This window comes from Cnephaeus nilssonii, assembly GCF_951640355.1.
Source record: "Cnephaeus nilssonii genome assembly, chromosome: 5".
NCBI classification, from domain to species: Eukaryota; Metazoa; Chordata; class Mammalia; order Chiroptera; family Vespertilionidae; genus Cnephaeus; species Cnephaeus nilssonii.
The window spans coordinates 29166074-29193431 of NC_137076.1; the positions used below are offsets into that span (position 1 = coordinate 29166074).

At 53.9% G+C, this 27358-nt stretch overlaps 1 protein-coding gene across 3 annotated transcripts in view; it reads left to right on the forward strand.

Moving 5' to 3' along the window:
- Positions 1 to 280: 280 nt before the first annotated feature.
- Positions 281 to 27358, forward strand: part of DPP9 (dipeptidyl peptidase 9) — a 39413-nt gene continuing 12335 nt past the window's right edge. For 2 of the 3 annotated variants that reach the window (XM_079772106.1, XM_079772108.1), the window contains exons 1-14: positions 281 to 455; positions 1351 to 1404; positions 4070 to 4161; positions 7526 to 7779; positions 13067 to 13179; positions 14615 to 14788; positions 14870 to 15038; positions 15747 to 15860; positions 18006 to 18134; positions 19677 to 19738; positions 21006 to 21106; positions 22331 to 22508; positions 22687 to 22849; positions 25329 to 25408. In XM_079772106.1, coding sequence (XP_079628232.1) covers positions 4103 to 4161; positions 7526 to 7779; positions 13067 to 13179; positions 14615 to 14788; positions 14870 to 15038; positions 15747 to 15860; positions 18006 to 18134; positions 19677 to 19738; positions 21006 to 21106; positions 22331 to 22508; positions 22687 to 22849; positions 25329 to 25408 — 1596 coding nt within the window. In that variant the 5' untranslated portion in view covers positions 281 to 455; positions 1351 to 1404; positions 4070 to 4102. The remainder of the gene's footprint in view (positions 456 to 1350; positions 1405 to 4069; positions 4162 to 7525; positions 7780 to 13066; positions 13180 to 14614; positions 14789 to 14869; positions 15039 to 15746; positions 15861 to 18005; positions 18135 to 19676; positions 19739 to 21005; positions 21107 to 22330; positions 22509 to 22686; positions 22850 to 25328; positions 25409 to 27358) is intronic. The other variant, XM_079772107.1, reaches the window with a different exon arrangement.

A 27358-nucleotide genomic window follows, 5' to 3' on the forward strand; every position in this document is an offset into this window, starting at 1 on the left:
CGAACCCGGGTCAACTGCTTGGAAGGCAGCTATGCTAACCACTATACCACCAACGCCCCGGCAAACCAGCCTTCTCCAAGGATCTTTAATAGGAAACACATTGGATTGGCTGCCATACCAAATAATGGGATGTCTCTCCCACGCGTCCCTCCGCGCTTCGGAGGACACCGCCCTCGGATGTTCCACGCCGCCGTCCGCCCTGCCGCGCCGCACGTCCCCCCAGCGCCGCGGAAGCCTGGGTGCCGGCGCCGGCCGTGGCCAATCCCGGGCCGCCGCCTGGGCCGCTCGACTTCCGGGTCAAAGGGTCCCGAGCCTCGGAGTACCCCGTGCTCGCCTCCTCCGCTGTCCCCCGCGCCCGCCACTTCCGGGGCCGCATGGAGCCGCGAGTCTGAGGCGCTCCGGCCCCGGGACGACCCGGCCAGCCCGGCCGCCGCCCGCGCCGGCCCCGAGCCCTGGTGAGCAGCGCCCCGCGCCCCATCCCGCTCGGCCGCGACCCTGAATCGCCGTGACGGGCCCGTACCCTCCGCCCCCGCTTCCCTGCCCCCGCCCCGCCGCGGACCGCACTCTTGGTCTCTCCAGCCCCTGGTCGGTTTCCTCTCCGCTCCGGCCTCTCCTTCCCCTTCTTCGCCGCCCGCCCTCCTCTGCTGGGCCCCCTCTCCGCCTCTGCCTGGCCGGCCTCCTCCCCACCCATCCCGGCGCTGCACGCCACCTGGCTGCTCGGGCCCCTTCCGGGGGGGCCTTACCCGAGCACGCCTCCTTTCCTCGCAGGCTCTGGAGGTCCCCACTTTCTCCATCTCCCACGCAAATAGGAGAGTGGAGGCCACCTCTCTGACCCGCGTGCTGCCCCCTGCCCAGCGCTGGGCCCTCCGCTTCCACGTCCCCGCAGGGTCCAGCCTCTCTTCTCAGCTCCCCCCAATCCCCATCGCCAGGCCCGTCCGGCCGCCACCTTCCTCCCACACCGTCTCAGACCAGCCTGGACACTTCCCGACCTCGATGCTGCCCCTGAGCCCTCCGAGGCAGCCCTTCCCTTTGCCTCCACTCCTGTCAACCCTCCCTTCCCCCTCCGTGAGGAAGTCCCTGGGCTCCGTAAAAAAAAAGCCTGCTTTCGAGGAGCTGGGACTGGAGCCCAGATGTGCACTGCGGTCACCAATCCCTGTCGTCCCTGGCTGGGTCCTGGGGGACTGGGCCCTGGGAGGACTTGTCTCCTAGGCGTGGTTCAGGACCACAGGGCTGTGCGGCTGGCTGGAAACAGCCCCGGTAGAGAGAATCAGGCAGACAGTCGGGACTCCCCGGTGACTAGTCAGTCCCTCCGTTAACCCACTGTGTTCATGACACATTCCCTCTGTCAAGGTCTTGTGTCCCGCACCTGCAGCTGGAATGGAGGCTTTCTGGACCCTTTAGAAGGTCAGTTGTGCGGAGGTGGGGCGGCCAGGCAGGCTGGGTGTGGGCGAGTGGGATTCATCTGCCTGTTCCAGGATATAGAAGTTGGCAGGAAGTGGTTTTCTACAACCCTGGGGTCACCGCCCGCAGGGACAGTTGGCTGGGACCCAGGCCAGTAGCTGCGGTTTGGTGTGCTTTTGCTGGAGGCTTTTCTTTCCATCCAGCATCCCGGTCTAGCTGCCCCACCCCCGACCCCATATGTACCCCCTGAAAGACCAGGGATGAGAAAGTGGAGAGTGCTGATTCCAGCCGAATTTGGCAGAGGTGTGGCTGCAGTCTCCCACACCTAACACAGTGCCTGGTATTTGGTCAGTGAATGGTGGGAACTCTGGCTTTTGAAAGGGATGTGATTTTAAATAACTTGCTTAGTCAACAATATTAGCTGTCATGTAGTTTCTACTATGCCAGGCCTTGCCCTGTGCAATCTCATTTAATCCTCACAGTAGCCCCACTGCAGTCCCATTTTATCGCTGGGGGAAATTGGGGCCCAGAGAAGTTAAGTGACTTCCCCAGGGTCACACAGCTTGGCTGTGGCAGAGCCAGGATTTGGACCCATACCTTTCTGATGCCCAGAGCCCACTCTTCACACTGCACTGAGAGAGAAACCAGTGCTTCTTGTGGTGACATGTTGCTTCACCTCCTGCATGATCTCTGTCCTGCTTTTTCTTTAAGTATCTGGGCACCTGCCTGTTGTCCTGGGACCCAGCTTGTTGAGAAGGTTGTTGGGTGCCAACCAAACCAGAGGTCCCTTCGACTTTAGACAGTGTTCAGGTGAGGGGGAACAAGCTCACCCAACCCAAAATGCTTACTGAGTGCTTCCTATGTGCGAGGCATGGCTGGGCTCAGGACACAGCAGGAATAGGATAGCTGTCCTGCTCTCGTGGAGCGGGCATCCCAGTAAGGAGTGCTCACTTGCTCAGAGCAGGGTTCTCAGCCTCAGAACTAGTGATATTTGGGGTCAAGTCATTCTTTGTGGGGTGGAGGGAGAGGGCCATCCTGTGCATCGTGGAATTGTGTCTCCACCAATCAGATTGCTAGTAGCACGCCTTCCAGCAGTGACAACCAAAAATGTCCCCTGGGGGCCAGAATTGGCCCTGGTTGAGACATCCTGGATTAGGGGATCCCATTTACCCCTCCCCCCAGGAGATACTGTGTTCTCTAGTCATTTGGTTTGCTGGGGTCCTAGGATGCTGCACACATTTAAATACGTGAACTGAGCCGAAACCGGTTTGGCTCAGTGGATAGAGCGTCGGCCTGCAGACTGAAAGGTCCCAGGTTCGATTCCGGTCAGGGGCACGTACGTTGGTTGCGGGCACATCCCCAGTAGGGGGCGTGCAGGAGGCAGCTGATCGGTGTTTCTCATCAATGTTTCTAACTATCTCTCTCCCTCTCTGTAAAAAATCAATAAAATATATTTTAAAAAAAAATAAATAAATACGTGAATTGAGTGGGGAGGCAGAGAGAGTGACTCACAGCCACTGGGGGTCATTCTGGTTTATACCATCAGGGTTTTATTTTATTTATTTATTTTTTCAAATATATTTTATTGATTTTTTACAGAGAAGAAGGGAGAGGGAGAGAGAGTTAGAAACATCAATGAGAGAGAAACATCGATCAGCCGCCTCCTGCACAACTCCTACTGGGGATGTGCCCACAACCAAGGTACATGCCCTTGACTGGAATCGAACCTGGGACCCTTGAGTCCGATGCTCTATCCACTGAGCCAAACCGGTTAGGGAAGGGATCTTATTCTGGTGTCTATTGTGAGCCTAAGGATCTAACTCAAACTTTTTCCCCAAATAATGAATGCAGTGTTTTCCCCTTAGCACTGGGGGCAGATCATTCTCTGTTGTGGGGACAGTCCTGGGCATTGCGGGGTATTGAGTCTCATTCCTGACCTTCACCCCCTTGATACCAGTAGCACCCCCACCCCCATCAATGGTGACAACCAGAAAATGTCTCCAGACATCACCAAGGGTCCCCTCGTGAGGCAGAGTTGTCCCCTTTGTGAACCACTGTCCTAGAGCAAGTGCTGTGCAGGAAGACCAGGTGTTGTGATGGGGGTGACAAGTTAGCAACTTTGGATTCAGGCCTGGAAAGACCTCTGAAGAGGTGACATTGAAACCCAAAGGATAAGAGCAAGCAGGTCATACGAAAAGGAGGGAAAGGGTATCCCAGGCAGAGGGACTGGCAAGTGCAAAGGGCCTGGAGTGGGAACGAGAGTGGTGTGTTTAGGGAAGAGTAAGGCCAATGTGCTGGAGATCATGGTCAAGGGCAGGGGAGCAGGGGAGGTCAGGCGGGCCATCAGGGAGCATCCACAGTGGGGAATTTGGCTTTATTCCATTTCTGGCCAGTGTGTGGGTGGGATCCTCGGAGTCATTTGATACTCTCATCTTCTCAGGGACTTCTCACCTTGGGAGAGCTGCTAGGCAAAGAGATGCTGTTTTCTGGCAAATGTCAGGCACCCTCTCAAATTTCAGGCCAGGGCATCAGAATGGCCTTGGCATTGAGTGTTCCCCAGAGGCATGGAGGGCTGCCCGAGGAAGTGAGAAGCGGGAGAAGCAGGGGAGAGCTTGCACCCCTGGATTGCCTGCTGGGAGTTGCAGCCCTGTGGTCTCTCCCTTTGCAGGCTCCCCCACCTTCCTGATCAGCCAAGTGGTTAATGCGGACGGTTAAGAAGCTACGCCTGGACAACAACTCAAACACAGGAAGTTGGAGGAGGTGAGGCGCATGGCTTTGGGAGCTCTGATTGCCGGGGATGTTGCAGAATCTTAGGTCTGGGAAGATTCCTTTGCACCCTCACACCCCTATATTTCTGCATTTCTCTAAGGTGAAGTTCTGGCTGTTTTGCGTGAGGTGACAGTGTGGGCTAGCGCAGGGTTTCTTAGCCCTGGCACTGCTGGCATTGGGGCCAGATCACGCTCTGTGAGGCTGTCCTGGGCAGTGTGGGTTGTTGAACAGCATCCTGGCCCCAACCCACTTGATGTCAGGAACACCCCCAGTCATGGCAACCACACAAGTCCCCAGAGATTGCCCAGTGTCCCCTGGGGACGGGATCAGCCCTAGTTGAGCACTGCTGGCCTGGTGGTTAGGATGTGAGACTTGGGCTCCCCTCCCCTGGGGGTGACATTGGTCAGGCCATTTGACCTCTTTGAGCCCACTTTGCAGGCTCTCAGATGGAGCTGAGCCTGAAACTCACCTCCCAAGCTTACAGTGAGGACTAAAGGTAATTACACACACAAGATTCATGAGTTTGGTAAATTCCACGTGTGGAGTCTGGCGTGAACTGAAGAAACTGTAGGAATTTCTCGACCAGGTTGACCTATGTCAGTCTCAGTTTTCTAACAATCTCAGGCTCATTTGCTTTTGGGGAGGCAGGAAGGTATCAAAGATGATTCTGGAAGACGCTAAACATGGTGATTCATTCCCAAGATGCAGGCTCTGAGAACATGCAGTCCCCATGTCTGATGGGTGAACGTGTCAGGTGTCAGATAGTGATGGGAACCCATGTCTCTCTTCTCGTGTGCCTTAGGTCCCGGGTGGGCACAGGCTGGACTGCCCACTGACTCTGTGTGAGACTGGTCCTAAGAGCTGGGGGCCTCAGTGGTGCTGGGCAGAGAGTAGCCTGCTGCTTCCTGGGAACCCCCAGCTTCAGGGACATAGGGAGAGACCCGCGGGAGTATGCCCTGCCCCTGCCCCGGCTCCTCACCTACCCTTGCCCAGCACCTGCCCAGCACCTGCCTCCCTTCCTGCCTTATCTGTGGTTGGCCTGAACTTTCCCAGAGCTCAGGATCCACGGTTTCTTCTTGCCTCCCACCTGCTTCCCTCATCACAGGCCCCACTCGGGTCTCTGGTTGATGCCGGGTGGTGGCCCCAGCTCTTGGAGCACCAGCTCAGGCAGAGATCACAGAGCTCCCGTCAGGCCTTGACAGTGGCTGAACCGGATGTCCTGCACTGTTTGCCGGTGGTGTCACAGGCTGTGGAGGCGCCCTCCCGATTGGCAGAAAGAAAGTGGAGGTGGACATGGCCTAAGAGCCTTGCGGTCCACTTTCATTTCCCAGCTGTGTAAACTCTTGACTCAGGAAGGCCAGCACAGGCTGGCGCTGGATGGCGAAGGGCCGGCACAGACTTGCTTCACCGGGGCCCCATTTCGTCCACCTGTCCCTCTTCCCCGGCCTCTTCCTGCCGTCAGGGCTGTGCCTCCGGGAGAAGAGAGGCGAGTGGAGAGCCTGACTTAGCACCACGCCTTCGCCTGTCTGGGAGCTCGGGCTGCCCCACTGCATCTAGAAGATTCTTAGACGTTTCTCCGATGTTTCATTTCATTTCTCATCTCCTGGATCGCATTTTCGCTCCTTGGACTCTCTGTAGCGATTGGAGGCAAGATCTTTTTTATCACTCTTTGCTGTGGAGATAAGCCATTCGACTTTGTGAGTGCTTTCTCCAGGCTCTTTGCTTCTGGGGTTCCCTTTGGGGACCCTGGAGGTCACAGTCTCTTTTTCTGCTGTGAACAAGGCTTGAGTTGTGGTAGCAGAGTTTGGGAGGGCTGGATGGTGAGAGGAGTCCCCCTGGCTTGGTTTTCTGGGCTTGTTGCTGGCGGTGCTTGGGTCCGTGTGGGTTCTGGAATGCTCAGCCGGTTCCACCTATCACCCCTCAGTGAGTCTCCCGCCATCTCTGGGTTTGGTTTGTTTGACCCGAGGGCCCTGAAGGCTCTGCTGGCCTGTGGTCTGTGTCCTCAGAGCCAGTCTAGGAGGAGCTGAACTGACTAAGGGGCAGGACACCCCAGCTCATTGCGCTCGTTTTGGATGGCCTCATGCGATGGCCCTGGCTCTTCCACAACTGGGTCACCATGTTTGTGTTTAGATTTCTCTAAAACAAATATTTGCCCGGCCAGGCCAGTCTGGTCAAGAAGTGTGCTCAGCAGCGTGGGTGGGAGAGGGAGGGAGGGGGCCTCTGCACGGTCACAGCTGCTCTGGAGTGGAATGGCCTCTGAGGGGAGGGTGTGCACATGCCCTCTCTCACCGAGTTCTCACGGTCCCGGGGAACATCTGCCTGCTTCTCTGAGCGCCTCCGGTGAGGCGCAAGTTTTCCCTGCTGGCCAGCAAGCTGATGAATTCTCTGTGCTCAGGCTTCTGTGCATGGGCCAGTGGTCTTCCATGGCTCTCTGTGGAATGCCCGCTGTGCCAGGGCCACGTGAGGTTCTGGGGACTCAGCCATGAATAGGACAGACATGGGGGAGCCAGGCGATTGACAGGCCATCATTGTGACGCATTCTCTGTGGGTGGCATGTGAAAGATGAACGGAGAGGCCAGCTTTGGTATGATGGTCATAGAAAGTTTCTAAGGACCTGACAGATATTTAAGCTGAGATCTGATTTGATGTTACTTGAGCAAAGAGAGGAGTTTAAAAAGTGTTCCGGCCGAAACCGGTTTGGCTCAGTGGATAGAGAGTCGGTCTGCGGACTGAAGGGTCCCAGGTTCGATTCCGGTTAAGGGCATGTACATTGGTTGCGGGCACATCCCCAGTGGGGGGTGTGCAGGAGGCAGCTGGTCGATGTTTCTCTCTCATCGATGTTTCTAGCTCTCTGTCTCTCTCCCTTCCTCTCTGTAAAAAATCAATAAAATATATTTAAAAAAATAAAAAGTGTTCCGGCAGAAGGAACAGCATGAGCAAAGGCCCTGGGGTGGAAAGGAGTCTGGGCTGTTTGAGGAGCTGAGAGAAGGCCAGTTCGCCTGGGGCATAGTGATGACAGGGAATGAGGTTCAAGAGTGGCTGAGGCAGAGGACAGAGCTCTGAAGGCCAATATGAGGACTGGCTTTCACTGAAGGGAAAACCCCCAAGAAAGGGTTTTGAGTTGGTAGACAGTTACCATCATTCAGCTGAGAAGTGATGTTGGCTTGGATCTTAGCCGACATGGTGTTGGAGAGAAGTGTAGCAATTTAAGAAATATTTAGGGGACAGGGAAAGTTGCACAGTGTGGGGTTTGGCAGGGGGAATTGGAGTGTCTGATGAGGAGGCAGATTGTAAATGGAACTCAGGTACCACTTCCCTTCTCATTTTCTTCCTGCCTGTCCCTTCCTCCTCATAGCTTCTCGCTGAATTCTGAGAGGGCGGAGAGGATGGCCACTGGGGTGCCGATGTCCGACCCAGGCGACACAGTCGAGATGGAGGACCCGGCAACCCACTTCCAGGTGCAGAAGCACTCGTGGGAAGGGCTCCGGAACATCATCCACGGCAGCCGCAAGAACTCGGGCCTGATCGTCAACAAGGCTCCTCATGACTTCCAGTTTGTGCAGAAGACAGATGAGTCAAGCCCCCACTCGCACCGCCTCTACTACCTCGGTAAGCCTCCCGTGTCCCTGCGGGCCCTCTGGCTCCTTTGGGCCCGGGGGCTGCCCTTGAGCAGGACAGTGTTTCTGGGATGGCTGTTACTAAGGCCTCTAGTGTCCACACGTCAGCTGGTCCTCGTAGTTAGAAGGTCCAAATAGATGGGCCTGGCCCTGCGCAAACTGCCATGCCCCCGACAGACATCTGTTCACCATGAAGGTCTGGCCCAGGGTCCTCAAGAGGGTCAGCTGTGCAGGTGAGGGGGGCAAGGCCAGTGCCGCCCCATCTGTGCTGCAGGGTGCTATGGTTCGGGCCTGGAACATGGGCCTGAGCCACTGAGATGGTTTCTGTACCAGTCAGTTGGGCCTGTTCCTGGGCTGGGCTTGGGAGCTGTGGGACTCCCTCCGCGGCGGGAGCCACAAGAAACTCCAGTAGGCTCTGGCTGTGGAGTGAAGTGTTAAGAAGGCCCATGGAAAGCCCCGGCCGGGTGGCTCAGCTGGTTGGAGCATCATCCCATACACCAAAAAGGTTCCCAGTTCGATTCTCACATTCCTAGGTTGTGGGTTTGGTCCCCGGTCAGGGAGAGTATGAGAGGCAAACAATTGATGTCTGTGTCTCTCTCTTTCTAAAAATCAGTAAAACCATATCCTTGGCTGGAGATATAAATAAATAGATAGATAGAGAGATAGATAGATAGATAGAGAGAGAGATAGATAGATAATAAAAGAAGGCTCATGAAAGCTCTGTGATTGCACAATCGTGCGCCCTGTGGTCTTAACAACAGAGGATGGCCTGCCACATTTTTTCGTGGCTGCCCCAGATACCTGGATAAGCATGTTAACAATAATCACTTCCTTCTCCTCGGGGTGTGCTCCTGTGGAGCAGCATTCTACACATCTGCAGTTGTTCACGTGTGTGTGTTCCCTGCCGGGCCAGGTGGGAAGCTTCAGGGTACCCTGAAGCCAAGCCCTAGCCTGGCTCCTAGGAGGTAGACAGTTAATATCTGCTGAGCAAGTGAATGTTGCCCAGCTTTACCTAAAAGTGTCACAGAGCAGATACAGTTCCAAGTGTGTTTGAAAGCAGCGTGACACATGATTGTTGACCCAAGGCAGGTTTCCGTGCTCAGCACTCTCAGCTTCCGGGGCCCGGATCAGTCTCTCTGTATCCTCAGCCCCTAGGACAGTGCCCATTCCTGGTCATGCCCTCCGCCCTCAGTCAGTATCGGAGTGAGTGATGGAATGGACGAATGAAGGTCATTCTGCCTGAGGTTAACCCCATGCTAATGATTGTGACTGTGATCTAGATGGACATCTGATGGCTCGCCGCTGCCCGCAGTCGATGCGGGCCCTCCTCATAGAGACCCACATGGAACCCGATGGCGGTTGGCAAGCACAGGGTCAGAAAGGAGAGTGGACTAGCATGCGGGTCATCAAGAGACAGCCGGCTGCTTTTGGAAATCTAGTTTTACTGATGCCCAGCATGCCCACTCGTTTATTTCTGTCGATGGCTGCTTTGGAATATAGGTGTAACAAAGGTCAGATGGCCTGCAAAGTTGAAAATATTTACTGTACGGCCCTTTACAGAAAACAGTTTGCCAGGTCTAGCCTCGGAGAAATTAGGGCTGGATGTGTGTGCTTCAAGCTTCATTTAGACAAGGAGGAGCTTGGCTGTTAGGACTGAAAGTGGCCAAGATTCAGGCGTCTGGTGAGCTGTTGCCTCTTTTCCCTGCAGTTTCCTGGCCCCCCTCAATCCCTTTTTCCACTTTCTTTGGTCACTCACTCACTCAAGTTCAGATTCCATCCAGGTCAAGAGTTTCCTAGGGCTGCCTCTGTAACAAAATACCACCAAGTAAGTAGGTGGCTTAAAACAACCAAGATTTATCCTCTCACAGTCAGGGCATCAGAACTCTAACATCAGTTTCTCTGGGCTGAAATCAAGGTGTTGGCAGGGCTACACGGGGCTCCCTGCCGAGGCTCTAAGGGAGAATCGTTTCTGGCCTCTTTCAGCTGCTGGTGGCTGCTGCCATTCCCTGGCTTGTAGCTGCATCGCCGCAGTCTTTGCCTCCATGGTCACATCGCTGCCTCCTCTGTGTCTGAAGGCTCTCTCTGCCTCCTTATAAGGCATGATTACCTGTAGATAATCCACCCTAATCTCCCCAGTTTAAGATTCTTAACTTAATCCCATTTGCAAAATCCCTTTTGCTATAGAATGTAACATATTCACAGGTTCTGGGGATTAGGGTGTGGACATCTTTGAGAGCCATCTACAGAGCTGCTGGAAGGGACAGAAATCCTCTGAGCTCCTTTGAGCCACCCAGGCGTCCTCAAACTACGGCCCGCGGGCCACATGCGGGTGTTTTTGCCGTTTTGTTTTTTTACTTCAAAATAAGATATGTGCAGTGTGCATAGGAATTTGTTCATAGTTTTTTTAAAACTATAGTCCGGCTCTCCAACGGTCTGAGGGACAGTGAACTGGCCCCCTGTTTAAAAAGTTTGAGGACCCCTGAAGTACACCTTGTAGCCAGGTTGCAGGGGCATCTCTGGGTACACCCCACACACCCCCAGTCCCCTGCGTGTGTTCTTCTCCATGAGTCCACTTTTACTGCCCTGCCGTAAAAGGGTTACTCGTCTAGGGTTCTAGCCAACAACAGAAATGGGTTTCTGGGAGAAGGAATCAGATCGGCTCAACATAGGTCAGATGTCCACTTGTCCAATTGGTCACGGCCTGTGGGCATGTCTGTAGCTGGGGTGGGCCGGTACCCGAAGTCCACAGAAGGCTCTGAGGGCCCATCCCAGTGAGTAGGGGTGGCTCGAGACAAGGGCTGTGGGCCCAGCAAAGACCCCGAAGTGTGCCTAGAACAGTTCAGATCTGTACTGCCTCTTTCAGAGTGACACTGCTCACCCTTGAGCTGATCCAGTCTGAATCACTCAATTATCCTCAGGGTACCCCTGACTTCACTTCATGTCCAGGTTTCTGGTGCAGCCCTCTCCAGAGCCCCCCAAGTATTTATAACATGGCTTTGCACTAGCCCAGCACCTGAGCATGCTGGCAGTCAGCGACTCTGTGGATAGAACAGAAGGGGCCTCCAAGGGCGATGCCTCGCCTGCTGCTCTAAGCGCCACCTCCCCCTGCTTTCCCTGGGACGCCTGCCTCCTCGGTGGGCACCAGGCTTTGCCCGTCAGGGCATGTGGAGCCAATCACTGAGTCCTCAGGGAAGGCTCTTTCAGATGCGCCTGATGAAGCCCAGTGCACTCAAGATGGATCAGAGAAGGGACTGTGGCGGCTGCTCCTGCCAGGAGGATGGGGTGGCGGTGGCTCAGGTTCCAGGGCTCAAACTGCAGCGTCAGGAAAGCCTCTCCTGGCTCTCCTGTCCCTCCCCGGGGCACATGAGCCTCTCATATAGGACAGGGAGGGCGCAGGGCCCCAGGCAGCTTTGGGGGCCCTTTAGGCAGGAAATACAAGACCACTGTGTCCTTGTGTCCTATGTCCAGATCCAGGGTCCTATGCCCCACCAGGCCAGTCACCCAGGCCACAGTGCTTGGTGGTAGAGATGGTGGTTGCATTGGAGATGGGGTGCTGTTCCTAAAGAGGGGACAGAGCTGGAATGAGAAGGCAGAGGAGGGGCAGTGAAGGCAGAAATCAGCGGTAGTCGTTGGTCATCTCAGACCCCTGCCTTGCACGCCGATCATCACCGACACTGGTGCTGAGGGCAGCTCATCCAGGGAATGTGCTAGCTTAGGCCATGAGCTGGGGAGAAGGTGGTCCCAGTATCCTTGGCAAGGCCACACCCTGGACTTCCCATTTGGAAAGCTCCAGCTGTCCCACAGAACTCTGCAGACAGAGGTTGTCCAGAGCATGTGCAGTGGGCAGCGTGGCCGGGCAGTGTCATGTCTGCGCCTCCAGCTGGGGATGAAACAAATGGAAGCAGCTTAAAGGCTCCTTAGGCATCGAACTGTGAGTGCTACCCACCTGCCCATCTAAGTTAACTTCGTGTTTTCCTTAAAGCTACTTTTAGAGGAACCCTATTAACCTAATAATTCTCTTTAAATATGCTTTTATTTTGCTAACTATACTTGGTGAGCAACTTTATCATAAGTGGAAAACCCATGTCACTTGCCGTATCGAGAAGCTACCTATAAAGATAACTGTAAACAGAACAATTATTTTTATTATTTTGGTTCATTCTCCCCCAATGATATTTTTTCCATTGATTTTTAAAGAGAGTGGAAGGAAGGAAGGGAAGGGGAGAGAGAGGAGGGGAGGGGGGAGAAGAAACATTTATGTGAAAGACATACATCAATTGGTTGCCTCCCGCACACACCCCAATGGGGACCCAGAGATCAAACCTGCAACCCAGGGGTGTGCCCTTGACTGGGAATCAAACCTGTGACTCTTCAGTGCACGGGCAGCACTATAACCACTGAGCTACTGGCCAGGGCTCTGCCGTTAACTTTATTAACAGCAATTGTATTGTCATCCATCCAAAGTAAAGACATTACCGGTTGGAAGATCTGCCATTGTTTTATTTGCCACTAAGAACAGGACAGCACCTTCAACAGTAAGACACATCTCAACATCAGAGATGTGAGAATGTGAAAAACTGCAACTTACTGGAATTAGGTTGATGTCTCTGAGTGACATATGCTAAGTGCTTTGTATTTCTTATCTCATTTAATGCACACAGAAGCCTCACTGTGCAGCTACTGTAATTTTATAGAGAAGGTTAGGTCAGTGGTTCTGTCGGGGAGGTTCTGCCCTCTGGGCAACATCTGGGGACATCTATAGTCATCATGACTAGGGGTACTCCTGGTGGGGCCAGGGATGCTGCTCCACATGCCACAGTGCCCAGGACGTCTCCCACAGAGAGTGACCAGGTCCCAGTGTCACCAGTGCCAAGGGAGGAGATGCTTGACTAGACACACACTTGCTCTAATCCTAGAGCAATTCCTGGCCTTTGCAGAAGCTTTTAATAAAGGACATTGAAGACCAGAGCCTCGTCTGTTGAGAGCTGGATAGCCCTGACCAGCCTTTTTTTGTTCTATTGTGTGTGTGCTGTTTCTTCAGTAACTTAGTCCAAGAAATTCAGCACACACATCTCAGCCGTGGAGGATCTGGTACTACTGCTGACATGCTTAAACCTGGGTTCGTAGCTTCTCTGGGGAGGGGTGTGCAGCCAGGTTGTGCTGGCAGGATGACATAGAAGCAGAAGGAACCAGCTGGACCCAGGCACGGAGAGCCTGAGGCTGGCCTGGCCCTGTGCTGGGCCAAGTCACCCATTCTGTTTTTCTCCTCTTCCCCCAAGGGATGCCTTATGGCAGCCGAGAGAACTCCCTCCTCTACTCTGAGATCCCCAGGAAGGTCCGGAAAGAGGCTTTGCTGCTCCTGTCTTGGAAGCAGATGCTGGACCATTTCCAGGTGAGCTGCACCTGTCGGGTCCTGCCTGTGGGCGAGGGAGGCGACCAGGTCCTCAGACTGTACACCATTTCCGTGGGTCCTCAACTCCCGAGGGGCCCAGGCCAGCCACATAGTTCACGCACACTGCAGAGCAGAGCTTCCTGCTCACCGCAGCCCTCCCCTCTCCCCCCTTCCTCTTCCCCCCTTTCTTTTTCTCCTCCCGCTCCCCTCTTTCCTCTCCCCCCTCCCCTCTCCCCTCTCCTTCCTCCTAACCCTCTCCCCTCCCCCCTCCTCTCTCCCCCCTCCCCTCTCCCCTTTTCCCTCTCCCCTCTCTGCCAGTCTGTGCTCAGCCCCAGAGTCTAGGCTTCTGATAAGAGTGCTTATCAAAGCATCTCTTCCTTTTAAATGCCTCACCAAAGACTTGAACTGACTTGGGCCCAGGCCTTTTTATGGAGACTTGGCTAATAATTAATGTCATCCAGAGTTGACTCGGTTCCAGGGAGAGAGAAGGATGGCGGGTGAAGAACGAGAGCGCCTTTTTCATTGGTTGGTTTAGTTCTGTAAAAGGAAGTTGACAGTAGGGTGTGGGGGGATGACACACTCTGAGTTTCTCCATGCCAACGCAACAGCTCTGCCTTTTGCCTGCCTCATTTAGTCCCCAAGCCAAGGAGCTGTATTCACATAGCTTTTGTCTCAGCATGGGGGTAATTTTGCTTTGGGTTCTGCTTTTTTATTTTATTTAAGTATTTTTTTTTATTGATTTCAGAGAGAAGGAAGAGGGAGAGAGAATCATTGATTGGCTGCCTCCTGCACATCCCCTACTGGGGATTGAGCCTGCAACCTGGACATGTGCCCTTGACCGAAATCGAACCTGAGTCCCTTCAGTCCACAGGCTGATGCTCTATAGGGCTTGGGTTCTGCTTTTTTAAAAAGGCATTTCTTATGTTCCTCTCCATCTACTTGTCATCTTCAGAACTCTCCTTGCCCACAATATTTTAGCTGCCCAGACCCGCCAGGGTTGGATGTGTGGGTGGTCTGGAATTTGCCCCACCCCCCATCTGGGCAGAAAGTATGACTGATGTTAGGTGGGTTCAGATCCAATGCTCTTGGCAGGAAGAGGGGGTGAAGAGGGTGGAGGCGTCTGTAGGGTTGGCCTTGGGGACCTGGGAAGAGCAGTCCAGCAGTGTCTCTCCATGCTGTGGGGCAGAGGACAGTCCTCTCTGCCTTGGAGGTTCCATGGGGAAGGGGCACAGGGAAGCCCAGAGGTGGGCAAGAGGGGAGGAGCTCCATGTAAGACCTGGAAAGGACTCTACCACACGTTCTCGGTGCAGCGCTGCTCATCAGAACGTTCTCTCTAGCGTGGACCCAGGGCAGATAGTCAGGTCCCTCCTGGTAGTGCCCAGGTGCCAGGGCCTCTGGCTGCTGACACTGGCATCTGTCTCCCGTGTGTCCCCAGGCCACGCCCCACCACGGGGTCTACTCTCGCGAGGAGGAGCTGCTGCGGGAGCGGAAGCGCCTGGGCGTCTTCGGCATCACCTCCTATGACTTCCACAGCGAGAGCGGCCTCTTCCTCTTCCAGGCCAGCAACAGCCTCTTCCACTGTCGGGACGGGGGCAAGAATGGCTTCATGGTAAGCGCTGGTCCCTCGCTGCCGTGGGGTGGGCAGGTGGGCGGCATCCTGCCCCCCTGAGCCAGGCCTCTCTGTCTCCAGGTGTCCCCCATGAAGCCACTGGAAATCAAGACCCAGTGTTCTGGGCCCCGAATGGACCCCAAGATCTGCCCTGCCGACCCCGCCTTCTTTTCCTTCATCAACAACAGTGACCTGTGGGTGGCCAACATTGAGACAGGCGAAGAGCAGCGGCTGACTTTCTGCCACAGGGGTAAAGCGGGCAGAGGGCGCCAAGTCCTGGCCAGGGTGGACAGGAACCTGCACCCAGGGGTGTGGTCTGTTGGGCCAGGCCCAGGCCAGCACTTTCCAGGCACAGTCATCAAAGACACCAGTCCAGCTTCTAGAAAATACCCTGCCCCCACTCCACCCTCCCTGACCCCAGGCACCTTCCTAAACCCGGCTCTCACAAGCCACCCTCCTGTGTGGCCCTCTGTGGCCTCCCTCCACCAGACACTAATTCACCTCTGCTCACTCGGCCCCTCCCACCTCTGCTCTCCTTTCTGACTCCATGGTTCAAGCTCAGCTCTCACCTGCTCCCCGAGTTTTCCCTCATGCCCCTCCTCATTGGAAGGTGACCTTCCCCTTCTAAAGATGTTTTCGGAACTCTGCACCTGGCATGGCCTCAGACCTGCCCCCTGTCCTGCCCCACAGCCCTCGTGCCCTCGCTCTAAACCTGAACAGCTCAGCCGGGGGCAACTTGGACACTGGCCATGTCCAGGGACACTTTTAGTTGTCATAGCTGGGTGGGGATGTCCTGGGATCGAGTGGGTAGGAGTTCAGAGATGCTACTCAATACCCCGCAGTGCTCAGGACAGCCCCCCACAGAGAATGTGCTGACCCCAATGTTAGCAGTGCCGAGGGGGAGAAACCTGCTTTAAATAAGACTCCTCACCTCTCGTCCTGCTTTCTCCTCCTCCAGGCTTATCCAACGTTCTCGAGGACCCCAAATCTGCAGGCGTGGCCACCTTCGTCATCCAGGAAGAATTCGACCGCTTCACCGGCTACTGGTGGTGTCCCACAGCCTCCTGGGAAGGTAGGTCCCTTTCCATTTAAAAAAAATGCTTCTGTTGTCCTGGCCAGTGGTTAAGTGGTTTGAGCATTGGCCCGTGCACTGAAGAGTTGTGGGTTCGATTCCTGGTCAAGGGGATGTACCTGGGTTGCAGGTTTGATCCTGGCCCAGGGCGGGTGCTAGAGGCAACTAATCAATGTGGCTCTCTCCAATTGATGTTTCTCTTTCTCTCTCTTCTTTCTCCCCCTCCCTCCCTTCAATTCTCTCTAAAAATCAATGGAAAAAATATTCTTGGTTGAGCATCAACAACAAAAATGCTCTGTGTACACTTCTTTTATTAATAGACTCTATGTGCTTTTCTGCTCTTTGTACTTTTCACTTTAAAGAAACCTCAGCAACCTTTCTATTGATATCAGTGTCTCGGTCCATTTGGGCTGCTATAACCACACCGCAGTTTGGGGGGCTTATAAACAGCTCTTACTTACATCTCATGGTTCTCAAGGCTGGGAGTTCAAGATAAAGGCGCCAGGAGATTCGGTGTCTGGTGAGAACCTCTTCCTGGTTCACAGATGGCACCTTCTTGCTGTGTCCTCATGTCGTGGGGTCTCTTTCATGAGGACACTTACCCCGCTCATGAGGGCTCCACCCTTATGACCTAATCACCTCCCAAAGGCCCCGTCATGTAATGCCATTATGTCGGGGATAGGCTTGAACATTTGAATTTGGGGGGACACAATCCATTGCAGTCAGCACACAAAGAACTCTTTGGAGTGTGAATGTGCCGTGGTTTATTGAGCTAGTTCTTTGGTTGTTTCTAGTTGTGGGTTTTGGTTTTATTTTGGTGTCATAATCAATACTCCTATGAATACCTTCATACACCGATCCTGGCGGGTGATCTTCTGGGCGTATATCAGTCGTTCTCAGCTGGGGTGGACCTGCCTTTAGGGGACATTGCACAATGTCGGGAGACACCTGTTTGTCACAGCTGAGTCGGAAGCACAGTGCTGCCACTCCCAAGCCACATGGCCTCGAGCCAGCCACTCAGCCTCTTAGGCATCCAGTGGTCCGCCCTAACGCAGGTGTGGAGCAGGCAGGGTGCTTCTGGAGACATCTTCGGTCTGTCCACAGTGGGTCTTAGGGGAGAAACAGAAAGCAGCAGGAGAACCTTCTCAGTGGCTAAGGAAGGAAAGGGCCTGCTGAGGAAAGAGTGGCCACGGGCCGAAACCGGTTTGGCTCAGTGGATAGAGCGTCGGTCTGCGGACTGAAGGGTCCCAGGTTCGATTCCGGTCAAGGGCATGTACATTGGTTGCGGGCACATCCCCAGTGGGGGGTGTGCAGGAGGCAGCTGGTCGATGTTTCTCTCTCATCGATGTTTCTAGCTCTCTATCCCTTCTCCCTTCCTCTCTGTTTAAAAAAAAAGAAAGAAAGAAAGAGTGGCCACGGGCTCTGTCCCTGTACGTCAGCTTGGCCAGTCACCCCACTCCTTTCTCAGCTGTTACCACCCAGTGATCTACGTATTCTCACAATGATCTTTATTGTAATTCTTCTTCTGGAGACAGGTGTTAATTAACTTGGGCTGCTGAACCTGCTCCCACAGACTGAGGGCCTACCCGACAGACATTTGTTGTCTCAGAGTGCTGGAGTCTGCAAGTCCGATGTCAAGGTGTCAGCACCTTGGCCCCTCTCCTTGGCTTGTTCTCCCTGTCTCCTCACCGGTCTTCCCTCTGTGCATGTCTGTACTTAATCTCTTCTTATAAGGACACCAGCCATATTGGATTAGGGCCCAACCTAATGACCTCTTTTTACCTTAACCACCTCTTTAAAGACCCCATCTCCAAATACAGTCACATTAAGAGGTCCTGCGGTTTGGGCTTCAACATAGGGATTTGACAGGAACATAGACGCTTCAGCACACAAACCCCCTCCGTAGCCATTTCCCACACCGTTTTGTGCTGGGAATAGTTCAGGCCTTGTCCCCATTGTGCAGTAAGGGAACTGAGGCCCCAAGAGGAGGTGTGACTGGCTGAAGGTCTAGTAAAGGGCAGCCCCGGGTTCCAGCCCAAAGGCTCATGCTCTTGCTTGGGCCCAGCTGGAGCATAGCAGTCCCTCATGTGCATGGGATGGGGTGGCCTCCTGGCACCCTCAGTGGTGTCCCCTGCCTCCTCCCAGGTTCAGAAGGCCACAAGACACTGCGAATCCTGTATGAGGAAGTCGATGAGTCCGAGGTGGAGGTCATTCACGTGCCCTCTCCTGCACTAGAAGAAAGGAAGACAGACTCGTACCGATACCCCCGGACAGGTGAGTGCCCGGGACAGGTGGGGATGGCTGGGCAGTGGTCTGAGTCCTCATAGAGCAAGGTGAGGCACCAACTAGGATGGGCCCCCAGGACTCAGGAGCAGGCCAGGCTCAGGAACAACAGCAGGGCCAGCACCGCTTCGGGGCCCTGGAGACGAAGGAGCTAGGGGGAGATTGTGACGGGGTGTGGGCCCCAACCTGGGACGCATCAGACATTCACCACCTTGTGAGGTTACGGACTCGAGTTTGCCTGTTTCTCAAGAGAAACTGTAAATCCAGACTCATTTGAGAAATCACTCAGTTCATTTTTAAAATATATTTTTATGATTTCAAAAAGAAGAAGGGAGAGGGAAAGAGAGAGAGAAACATCAGTCAATTGACTGCCTCCTGCACACCTGAGAATCGAGCCCGAAACCTGGGCTGTACCCTGACCAGGAATCAAACCATGACCTCCTGATTCATAGGTCGATCCTCAACCACTGAGCAACACTGGCTGGGCAGAAATCTCCCAGTTCTTAAATGTTGCTCAAATTATTTAAAAATACTTAGTAAGCCCAGCCGGGTGTGGCTCAGTGGTTGAGCATCGACCTATGAACCAGGAGGTCATGGTTTGATTCCAGTCAGGGCATATGCTTGGGTTGCAGGTTTGATCCCTGGTGAGGGGTGTGCAGGAGGCAGCCAATTGATGATTCTCTCTCATCATTGATGTTTCTATCTGTCACTTTCCCTTCCTCTCAAAATTAATACAAATATATTTTAAAAAGATAAAAATAAAAATACCTAGTAAGCCAAACAAAATACGTGGTGGGCCAGGTTCAGCCTGCAGGCCTCTTGTTTGCCGCCTCTGAGGAAACAAATTAAAGAGTTGTTCTCGCTACCTGCAGCAAATAGCCCCTCCTGTCTGCCATGCTGGCAGAGCCTCCTGGAGGATATTTCCCACCCCCAGTGCAAATGGGAAAAGTCAGTCTCCTCCCTCCCCATTTGACAAATGAGAGCACTGAGGCTCAGAGACTTCCCTGCCTGGGGTGCTAGAGCTCTGAGTGCCAGAGTTGAGATTCGTCATAGAAATACCTGGATCCTGAACCAAATCCCACCTCTGGAAGCACGCCTTAGTGCCAGTCTATAAGCCACCTGCCTCCCCCTGGGTTGGGGCCCGCTGTGTCACATGGGATGTGGGCCACCTTTCTGCATTGTTGGTGGTTTTATCATGGGTCTGTCCCGTCTTCACAGCCAGATTTCAAGCTCTCCAAAGGCAGCAGGTGTCTTCCTCGTGTATGTTCCACCATGACCTCCCCATCAGCTAGAGGTTGTACATCACTCTGTCTGGAGTGAGGTCCTGGCCCAAAGTCAGAAAGTCCTGCTCAAGGACCTTGTGCCTGGACCAGAGAGGGAGACCTGCCCATGGAGAGACCTTTAGACACCCTTCCCATCCCCCCATGCCAACTGTGTCACCTTTCTGTGTCCCCCTGCACCCTCCACCCCAACACCTGCTCTCACCCTACATGGGTGACACCTGCCAGGCTCGCCTCACTTTCATTTCTGTAGGTAGCAAGAATCCAAAGATCGCCTTGAAGCTGGCCGAGTTTCAGACTGACAGTCAAGGCAAGGTAAGAGGGCCAGAGAGCCCCGAGGAGCTCCTGGATGAGAAGAGTGGTCGGGGTGTGTGTTTTGAGCTGGGTAGGTAGTTGGGGAACATCAGCAGGCTGCTCGCCCCCTTCCCACGGCAGGTGCTCCTCTTGGCCAACTGAACGCAAAATAGCACCGTCCAGAGCTCTGCTTCCAGGCTGGGCCCTGCTGCCCCGTCACTCTGCACCTCACTCTGAAATGACAAGAGGCCCTCGTCACTTAAGGAGTTGTTGCTCAGGCCTCCTTAGTCAGGAGGGCAAGAGCAGCTGTGACTGAGAAGGGCTGTGGGACGTCAGGCCCCACACGTCGGAGGTTAGAGTTCAGACAAGCTGAGAAAGCCCTTGCATATTTTTGCCAAAATGCATCCTTGTGTAATGTTTCAGAAGAAAGCGTATGATAAACTACACTTACTCTAGTAATTGAGGAGTCAGTTTTTGTTCTGGGCAAAATTCGGCCCTAACCAGACCCCTTCTCCACTCTTGACCAGAGTATTCATGCAGATTTGACACAGATCAGCCCAAAATGGCTTTGTTTTAAACAGTCCCTGGCTCTGTCAGACAAACAGGGTCCTGCAGGGGTACGGGTTATACCAACTGAACAGGCAGTTGGGGATGTGTAGGGGGTGACCCGCTGGGGTGTGGGGCATGCTAAGGCCCTGCCTGCCTTTTCCTCCTGGGGAAATGCCATGCCAGCCCCATTTAGGCTCCAGGAAACTGTGGCATCCGGAGACTGTCTTGCCCAAGGCCACCTGGCTTTGCAGTGACAGTCCGGGTTTCCAGCCAATGAATGGGCTATCATAATGAAGTCCCACAGACGGGGTGGCTGAAACAACAGAAGTTTATTGTCTCACAGTGTGGAGGCTAAAAGTCAGAAATCAAGGTGTCGGCAGTGCTGGTTTCTCCTGAGGCCACGAGAAAGGACCTGTCAGGCCTCTCTCCTTGCCTTGTAGACTCTCGCCTTCTCCCTGTGTCTCGTCACAAGACTCTCTACCCATGTGATACCTGTGTCCACATTTCCAACACTAGTGCTGTTGAATTGGGGCCACCCTACTCCTGTATGACCCCATCTTAACTAATGACATCTGAAGCCACTTTATTTCCAAATAAGGCCCCATTCGGAGGTACTAGGGGTGAGGACTTCAACATGTGGATTTGAGGGGGGCACACAGTGTGCCCCTAACAGTGACTGTCTACTCCTGGGTAGCATGTAATGAGGCCGGAGTGTGACCCGAGTCTGTTTTCCCTTTAGATTGTCTCGACCCAAGAGAAGGAGCTGGTGCAGCCCTTCAGCATGCTCTTCCCCAAGGCGGAATACATCGCCCGGGCCGGGTGGACCCAAGACGGCAAATAGTGAGTCTCTCTGTCAGACAGGATCTAAGTTATTTATATTCAGGACCTGGGTGGGCCACTCCTCTACCCCCTACTTCCACCCCTATCATAAGAACCATGGAGTCACCAAATAGAAGGATTCCCGTTTCACTGGCTTCCTAGCCCTTCTGCTCAGATCACAGACAAACATCTCTAACCGGGTCCTAAAGCATGGCCCGGAGGCTCAATCCTCACCACCCACCTTTTTTTGTGAGGCCCAGGAGCCAAGAATGGTTTTTACGATTTTAAATGATTTGAGGGCTAGGGGATCTAAAGAATAATATTTTATCATACATGAAAGTGACATGAAACCCACAATTCAGTGTGTTTAAATAAAGTTTTATTGGCACAGGGCCACACTCATTCATCTACAGCTTGTCTGTGGCTGCTTTCACATTACAAGAGCAGGGTTGAATAGTTGTGAAGGACACCTGTGGCCCACAGAATTGAAATACTGACTCACTGGCCCCTTTACAGAAAGGTGTGCATCCCCTGCTCCAAACACTTGCCAGACTCCCTTCGTAACAGAAACAGCTAGACTCAGACCATGGGCTCTCGCTGGAACCTCCCATCCCTATCATGTTGCTCTTTTTTAATATATATATATATGTTTTGTTTTTTTTTTTAATTGATTTCAGAGAGGAAGGGAGAGGGAGAGAGAGATAGAAACATCAGTGATGAAAAAGAATCATTGATCAGCTGCCTCCTGCATGCCCCACACTAGGGATTGAGCCTACAACCTAGGCATGTGCCCTGACCAGGAATGTAACTGTGACCTCCTGGTTCAACCACTGAGCCACGCCGGCCGGGCTGAAATTGCTCTTTCATTTGGTTTTAGTCGCTTCCTGTTTATTTTGAGATGTTGCCTTTCCACTTACAGTACTGATAGGTCCCCATTTAAAATACATTTAAGTTAAAAATTGTCACGTTACAGCAAAGTAGGAAATCAAGGATTGTGTGTGTAGGTGAGCATTTGACAAAAATTACAGCTTTCTCAAAACTGCTCTTTGATTTAATGATGTAAGACGTTTCCAGAAGTCGGGTTGTGGAGTTCTGTCAGCCCTCCTGAGCATGCATCCCAGCCAGGAAACTGTATGTCATGGGGTTACTTGGTCAGGTATCGGCGACGTTGACAAAAGGGGGCGTTAGTCACCAGTTTCCGCCTGCTGGCCCCTGAGGCCCCTGGCTTCTCTGTCGCCCTCTCAGCGCCTGGGCCATGCTCCTGGATCGGCCCCAGCAGCAGCTCCAGCTCGTCCTCCTGCCCCCAGCCCTGTTCATCCCCACCACCGAGAATGAGGAGCAGCGGGAGGCCTTCGCCAGAGCCGTGCCCAGTAATGTCCAGCCCTACGTGGTGTACGAGGAGGTCACCAACGTGTGGATCAATGTAAGGGTGGGGAGGTGCTGGGTGTGCATCCCGGGTCCCCCACGTGGAGAAGTGAGCTCAGGCAGGCCTCCTCCTGGCCAGGGAGGGAGAGTCCACAGGGGCTGGGCTGGGTTTGGCCTCACCTTCCTCGGCAGGGTGTGCCCTCACCTGACGTGTCTTCTCTCTTCTGCCCGGACAGGTTCATGACATCTTCTACCCCTTCCCCCAATCAGAGGGTGAGGACGAGCTCTGCTTTATCCGCGCCAACGAAAGCAAGACCGGCTTCTGCCACTTGTACAAGGTCACCACCGTGTTACAGCCTAATGGGTACGACTGGAGCGAGCCCTTCAGCCCCGGGGAAGGTGAGCACAGCCTGACTAACGCCGTGCTCATCAAGGCTGCGGCTGAGGTTCAATGCACCTTTGTTCACTGACCCCACCCTTTGACTAAGCCGCCCACGGCAAAGGAGCGTAGCCTTTGCTACCCGTCATTCACACCTGGCAGGCGTTACCATAGCTGCCTGTTCATTCAGTCAGTCAACAGTAGTTATTGAGCACCTGCCAGGTGCCAGGCCCTTCTTACACCAGCGGTCGGCAACTATAGCTGCAGGTCAATCCCAGCCCCTCTGCCTGTTTCTGTAGTTTTTTTGACACATGGTCACGCCCAGTCACTTATATGTCCTCTGCGGCTGTTTTTGTGCCACAATGGTAGAGTTGAGTAGTAATCCAAAAACTATGAAAGATGCTGTCCCGGGAGTGATGAGCATGAGGGGCTTTCTTTCTAGAACTGGTGGTTAGGAGAACGTCTCTGGATAATGTGCCATGGAGCAGGGACCTGGAGGATGTGGTAAAAATGGCAGAGGCAGCCACACAGAGCTCCAAGCCTCATGAGCAGCCCATGCAAAGGTCCTGGGGCAGGACCATGTCTGCATGTTAAGGGAACAGCAAGGAAGCCTGTGTGACTGGAGCAGAGTGAGTGAGGGGAGAGAGGGAGCAGGTGAGGGCAGAGAGGGGGTGGGGCAGGTCGTGTAGGGCCTTGTGAGTCTCAGAGAGAACTTGGGCTTTTACATTGGTCTTCCACCAGTTTAAAATGATTCCTGAGGTTGCCGTGTGGAACGTAGCCTGAGGGGTGAGGAGAGGGACAGGAACAGGGGTCAGGCGGTGAGGCTAGGCTGACCCAGGTGATTCGATGCACTCTGCACTTTGACCACTAGCTGACATGGTTTGCCTGTGGATTTGGATGTGGAGCCCGCGAGAGAGCGGACGGCACAGACACACCATTTGTTCCGTCACAGGTCTGTTCTGAGATGGAAAGACTCTGAAAGGGACAGTTTTAGGAGAGAACAATCCAGAGGTGGGTTTTGGACGTATCCAAGGTGAAGAGCTCAGTAGTGGGAATGCTGTGAGGGCAGGTTCGTGTGCTCGGAGTTCTGGGGAGAGAACGTATTGTGATGGGAGTGTGGCCGTCCTCGCACTTGATGGCATCTCGGCCCCTGGACAGGACAGAGTGCCACAGGGCTGAGCCTGGGTGGGGAAGCAGTGTGGCCTGCGAGTTAAGCCGGGCTCCTCAGCTTGGAGCAGGGTCTCTCCTGTGGGCACTGCTGACCTCAGGGTCAGGTCATTCTCTGCATGGTCGTCCTGGGCACTGGGGGGAGTTCAGCAGCATCCCTGACCCCCACCCACTCGCCAGTTGTGATAACCATAGATGTTCCCAGGTGTCACCCAGTGTGTGGCTGCCTCCGCCAGGATTGCCCTACAGTTCAGAGGTAGAGCCTACAAATGAGCCTCAAGCAGCCACCTGCACAGGGGACAGAGACCCAAGTGAGGAGGTGTTCAGGGTGCCAGGAGCCGAGGGGGGCCCTAGTGTTAAGAGGCAAAGCCACAAGCTCCGAGGGGTTGGGTAAGGCAGGGACTGAGGAGTGACTGCTGTCTGAGGGCACTGTCACTCGGGGTTTGATGCGGCCCCACATGCCGCCTGAGCCATCTCCAAGGAGAGTTTTCTTTAGCTCTTTGGTGTTGCTGCTTTTGGGCTTGTCTGTTGACTTACTGACCCCACCTGGCTTTGGGAAATGCCACTTGAAAAGTCCTCATTTCTGCCTCTTGAAATGGGCCAGCTGAGCTCGATTCTCACCTGGTGGTGGAGTGGGGCTCAAAGCAGGTGCCTCTCAGGAGACCTGCTTCTGAGTTGGGCACACCCGGTTTCCCATGCACCCTGTGTGGGTCCTCCGCTGCAGCCCCACCTCACACTCTTGTCACATGTCTTCCACCTGCTCGATGGCAGTTGGACAGATGAGAGGGCATGGCCTCATTCACTTTAGATCAGAAGGAATGAGTTCTTTAAAGGCAACCTCCAGGCGTCCTGTGCAGTCGAGTGAGGCCAGCAGCCTGTTGGAATGCACGAGCGGCAGGACAGTGATGGCGCTGGCACCGAAGTGTCCGTGTGACACATGCCTTTCACAGAGGACAGTCCTGCTGGAGAGGCCCAGCAGGCGTGCTTGGCAGGGCCCTCTGGGCCAAGAGAAACATGGGCTTGAATTTGGATAGCCAAGAAGACTCAAGAACGAGAGCAGGGCACAGGGCTCAGAATGGGTTGGAGTGAGACAGGGGGACCAGCCAGCTGCGCCATAGTCCGTGCCTCTGCGGGAAGCCTCAGGGGTGGCTGGAGAATTGAGGAGGGGCAAGGCTGGCCTGGGACGCAGAGACTGTAGACTGGCATTTGGCAAGTTGGTGGGGGCCGGTCTGGACAGTGTAAGTCTGCTGTGGTGGAGGTGGGTTTCAGTGCTTTGTGTCCCCATCACAGCTTCCTGGGGCCCTTCACCTCTTTTCCTTTCCTTATTTCCAGATGAATTTAAGTGCCCTGTCAAGGAAGAGATCGCGCTGACCAGCGGTGAATGGGAGGTTTTGGCCAGGCATGGCTCTAAGGTACCAGCGTCTCCATGCACACTTGTACATGCACAGGCTCATAGACACACACTTCTGGTCCCTCTCAAGACCTCTTGTGCTTGTGGCTCCCTGCCCCCACCTGACCACTCCTCCCTCCTGCCCTGCGCCCTCCACAGCCCCAGCGTGCCCAAGGCCAAGGCTGGAGGCACACTGGGTCCAGGATCAGGGCCCCTTCTGAGCACATTCTCAGGGCCACAGGGAGCTTTCTGTTATCCTCCTTCCACTCCATGAAACCACTCAACCCTGGAAGAACAGTTTGTGGGACACTTGGGGTGTCCGCTGTGGGATCGTCTTGCAGCTTCCAACCAGGGCCCACCCCTACGCTAGCCCGAGGCGAGGTTCAGGAGCAAAGGATGCGGCCACAGAGAAGATCAGAGGCATATGTTCTATTCCCCCCAGACACACCTCTTAAAAACACAGCGCGACTTTGCCTCTGGCTACAGCATCTTCACAGGGTCCAGGTCTACAAAACTCCAGATTTCACAAAGGGTACCCTTAATCAGACTTCCTGGTCTCTACTTCACACCAGCATAAATGCCTCGTGGACCAAAGACAGACATGTTAGCACACGTGTGTCACTCACAGTGCTCTTCATACAGTGAGAGGTAGCAGTCAGTAAACACTGGAGTGAGCCAGCGGTGACAGGTAGGTCCAGGCTCCGTAGGGAACCGTGTTGGTTACAGCAGAACCACACCTGACGGAAAGCCCTGTCACCAACTTGTGAAGCCATCACTGCAAATTGTTGGGAAAGAAGTTGTAAAACCATGGAGCACAGTCCCAACTCGATCAGATTTTACATCGTCATCTTTGCACAAGGCAAGAGGGCCAGAAAGTTGGGCACCCAGAGGTTAAAGGACAGTCACCTACTCTTAGTGGCTGTGCTTGGTTGCAGTCAGTTTTGCTGGAGGTGTTCCCCCACCCTATCCCCCGACCCCAGCTCTTAGCCTAATCCTGCCCCCCGAGGAGTAGCTGGGTACTAAGACTCCGTTTCCTCATCTGTGAAATGGAACTGTCTAGTAGTTCTAATTCTTTCATCTTGACAGCTGGTCTCTCCCCCTTGTTATTGCTGACTTCGGGGCCAGATGATTCTCTGTGGGGGCGTCCTGGGCACTCAGGGTGTTGAGCAGCCTCCCTGGCTCCTGCCAGAAGTACTCCTAGTTGTGACAACCACCGCTGTCCCCAGACATAGTCAAGTGTCCCCTGGGGGCAGAACCACCCTGGGTGAGGACCCTGCTTTAAAGCACTTTGAAGCCCTTGGCATACATGGTTTGGCTCACACATAAGCCCGCATCATCCCTTTCTCTGTCACTGAACATTACTGGCTGTGCCTTATTTCTTTACCCAGAAATTAAAAAACAAAAGGAGCTAGAGTGACCCTCTCACATCTCTGCCTGAGGTCATGTGCCCCCGGCCTATTTCTGCACTCCCTCTGGAAAGACGAGGCTCCCTCGCCTGGAGAACGCTGATTTCCCCATTTGTTTGCGTTTTCCAAGGACATCCTCTATTTCTAGAAAACCTTTATTTAAGAAGTATGGTAACAATGAACACGTCAGTGTTTGTTACAGTAACTGAATCATTCTAGATAAGACGCACATCGGAATCCCCTTCCACCCTCACCCTGCACTCTGCAGCCTCTGCCCCTCCTTGGCGGTGACCACAGAGGGAAATCCCTGCAGATGTTCTCTGTTTGCGCACATCATTTGAGGGGATTTCTAGAGGTTTTTTAGAAAATACAGTTTTTTTGTGGACACGAGAATTGTGCCGTAGTTATGGGAACAATTCCACCTTTTTGGACACTGCAATTGTCACCTTTTTTAGTCTTAAGAGCACTTTGAGCATCTTTGTCCCTCCATTTTGAAATCCCCTACTGGGTGAAGTCCTCAGGAACAATTCCCAGAGGTCTCATTGCCAGGTCAGAGGACACACTGT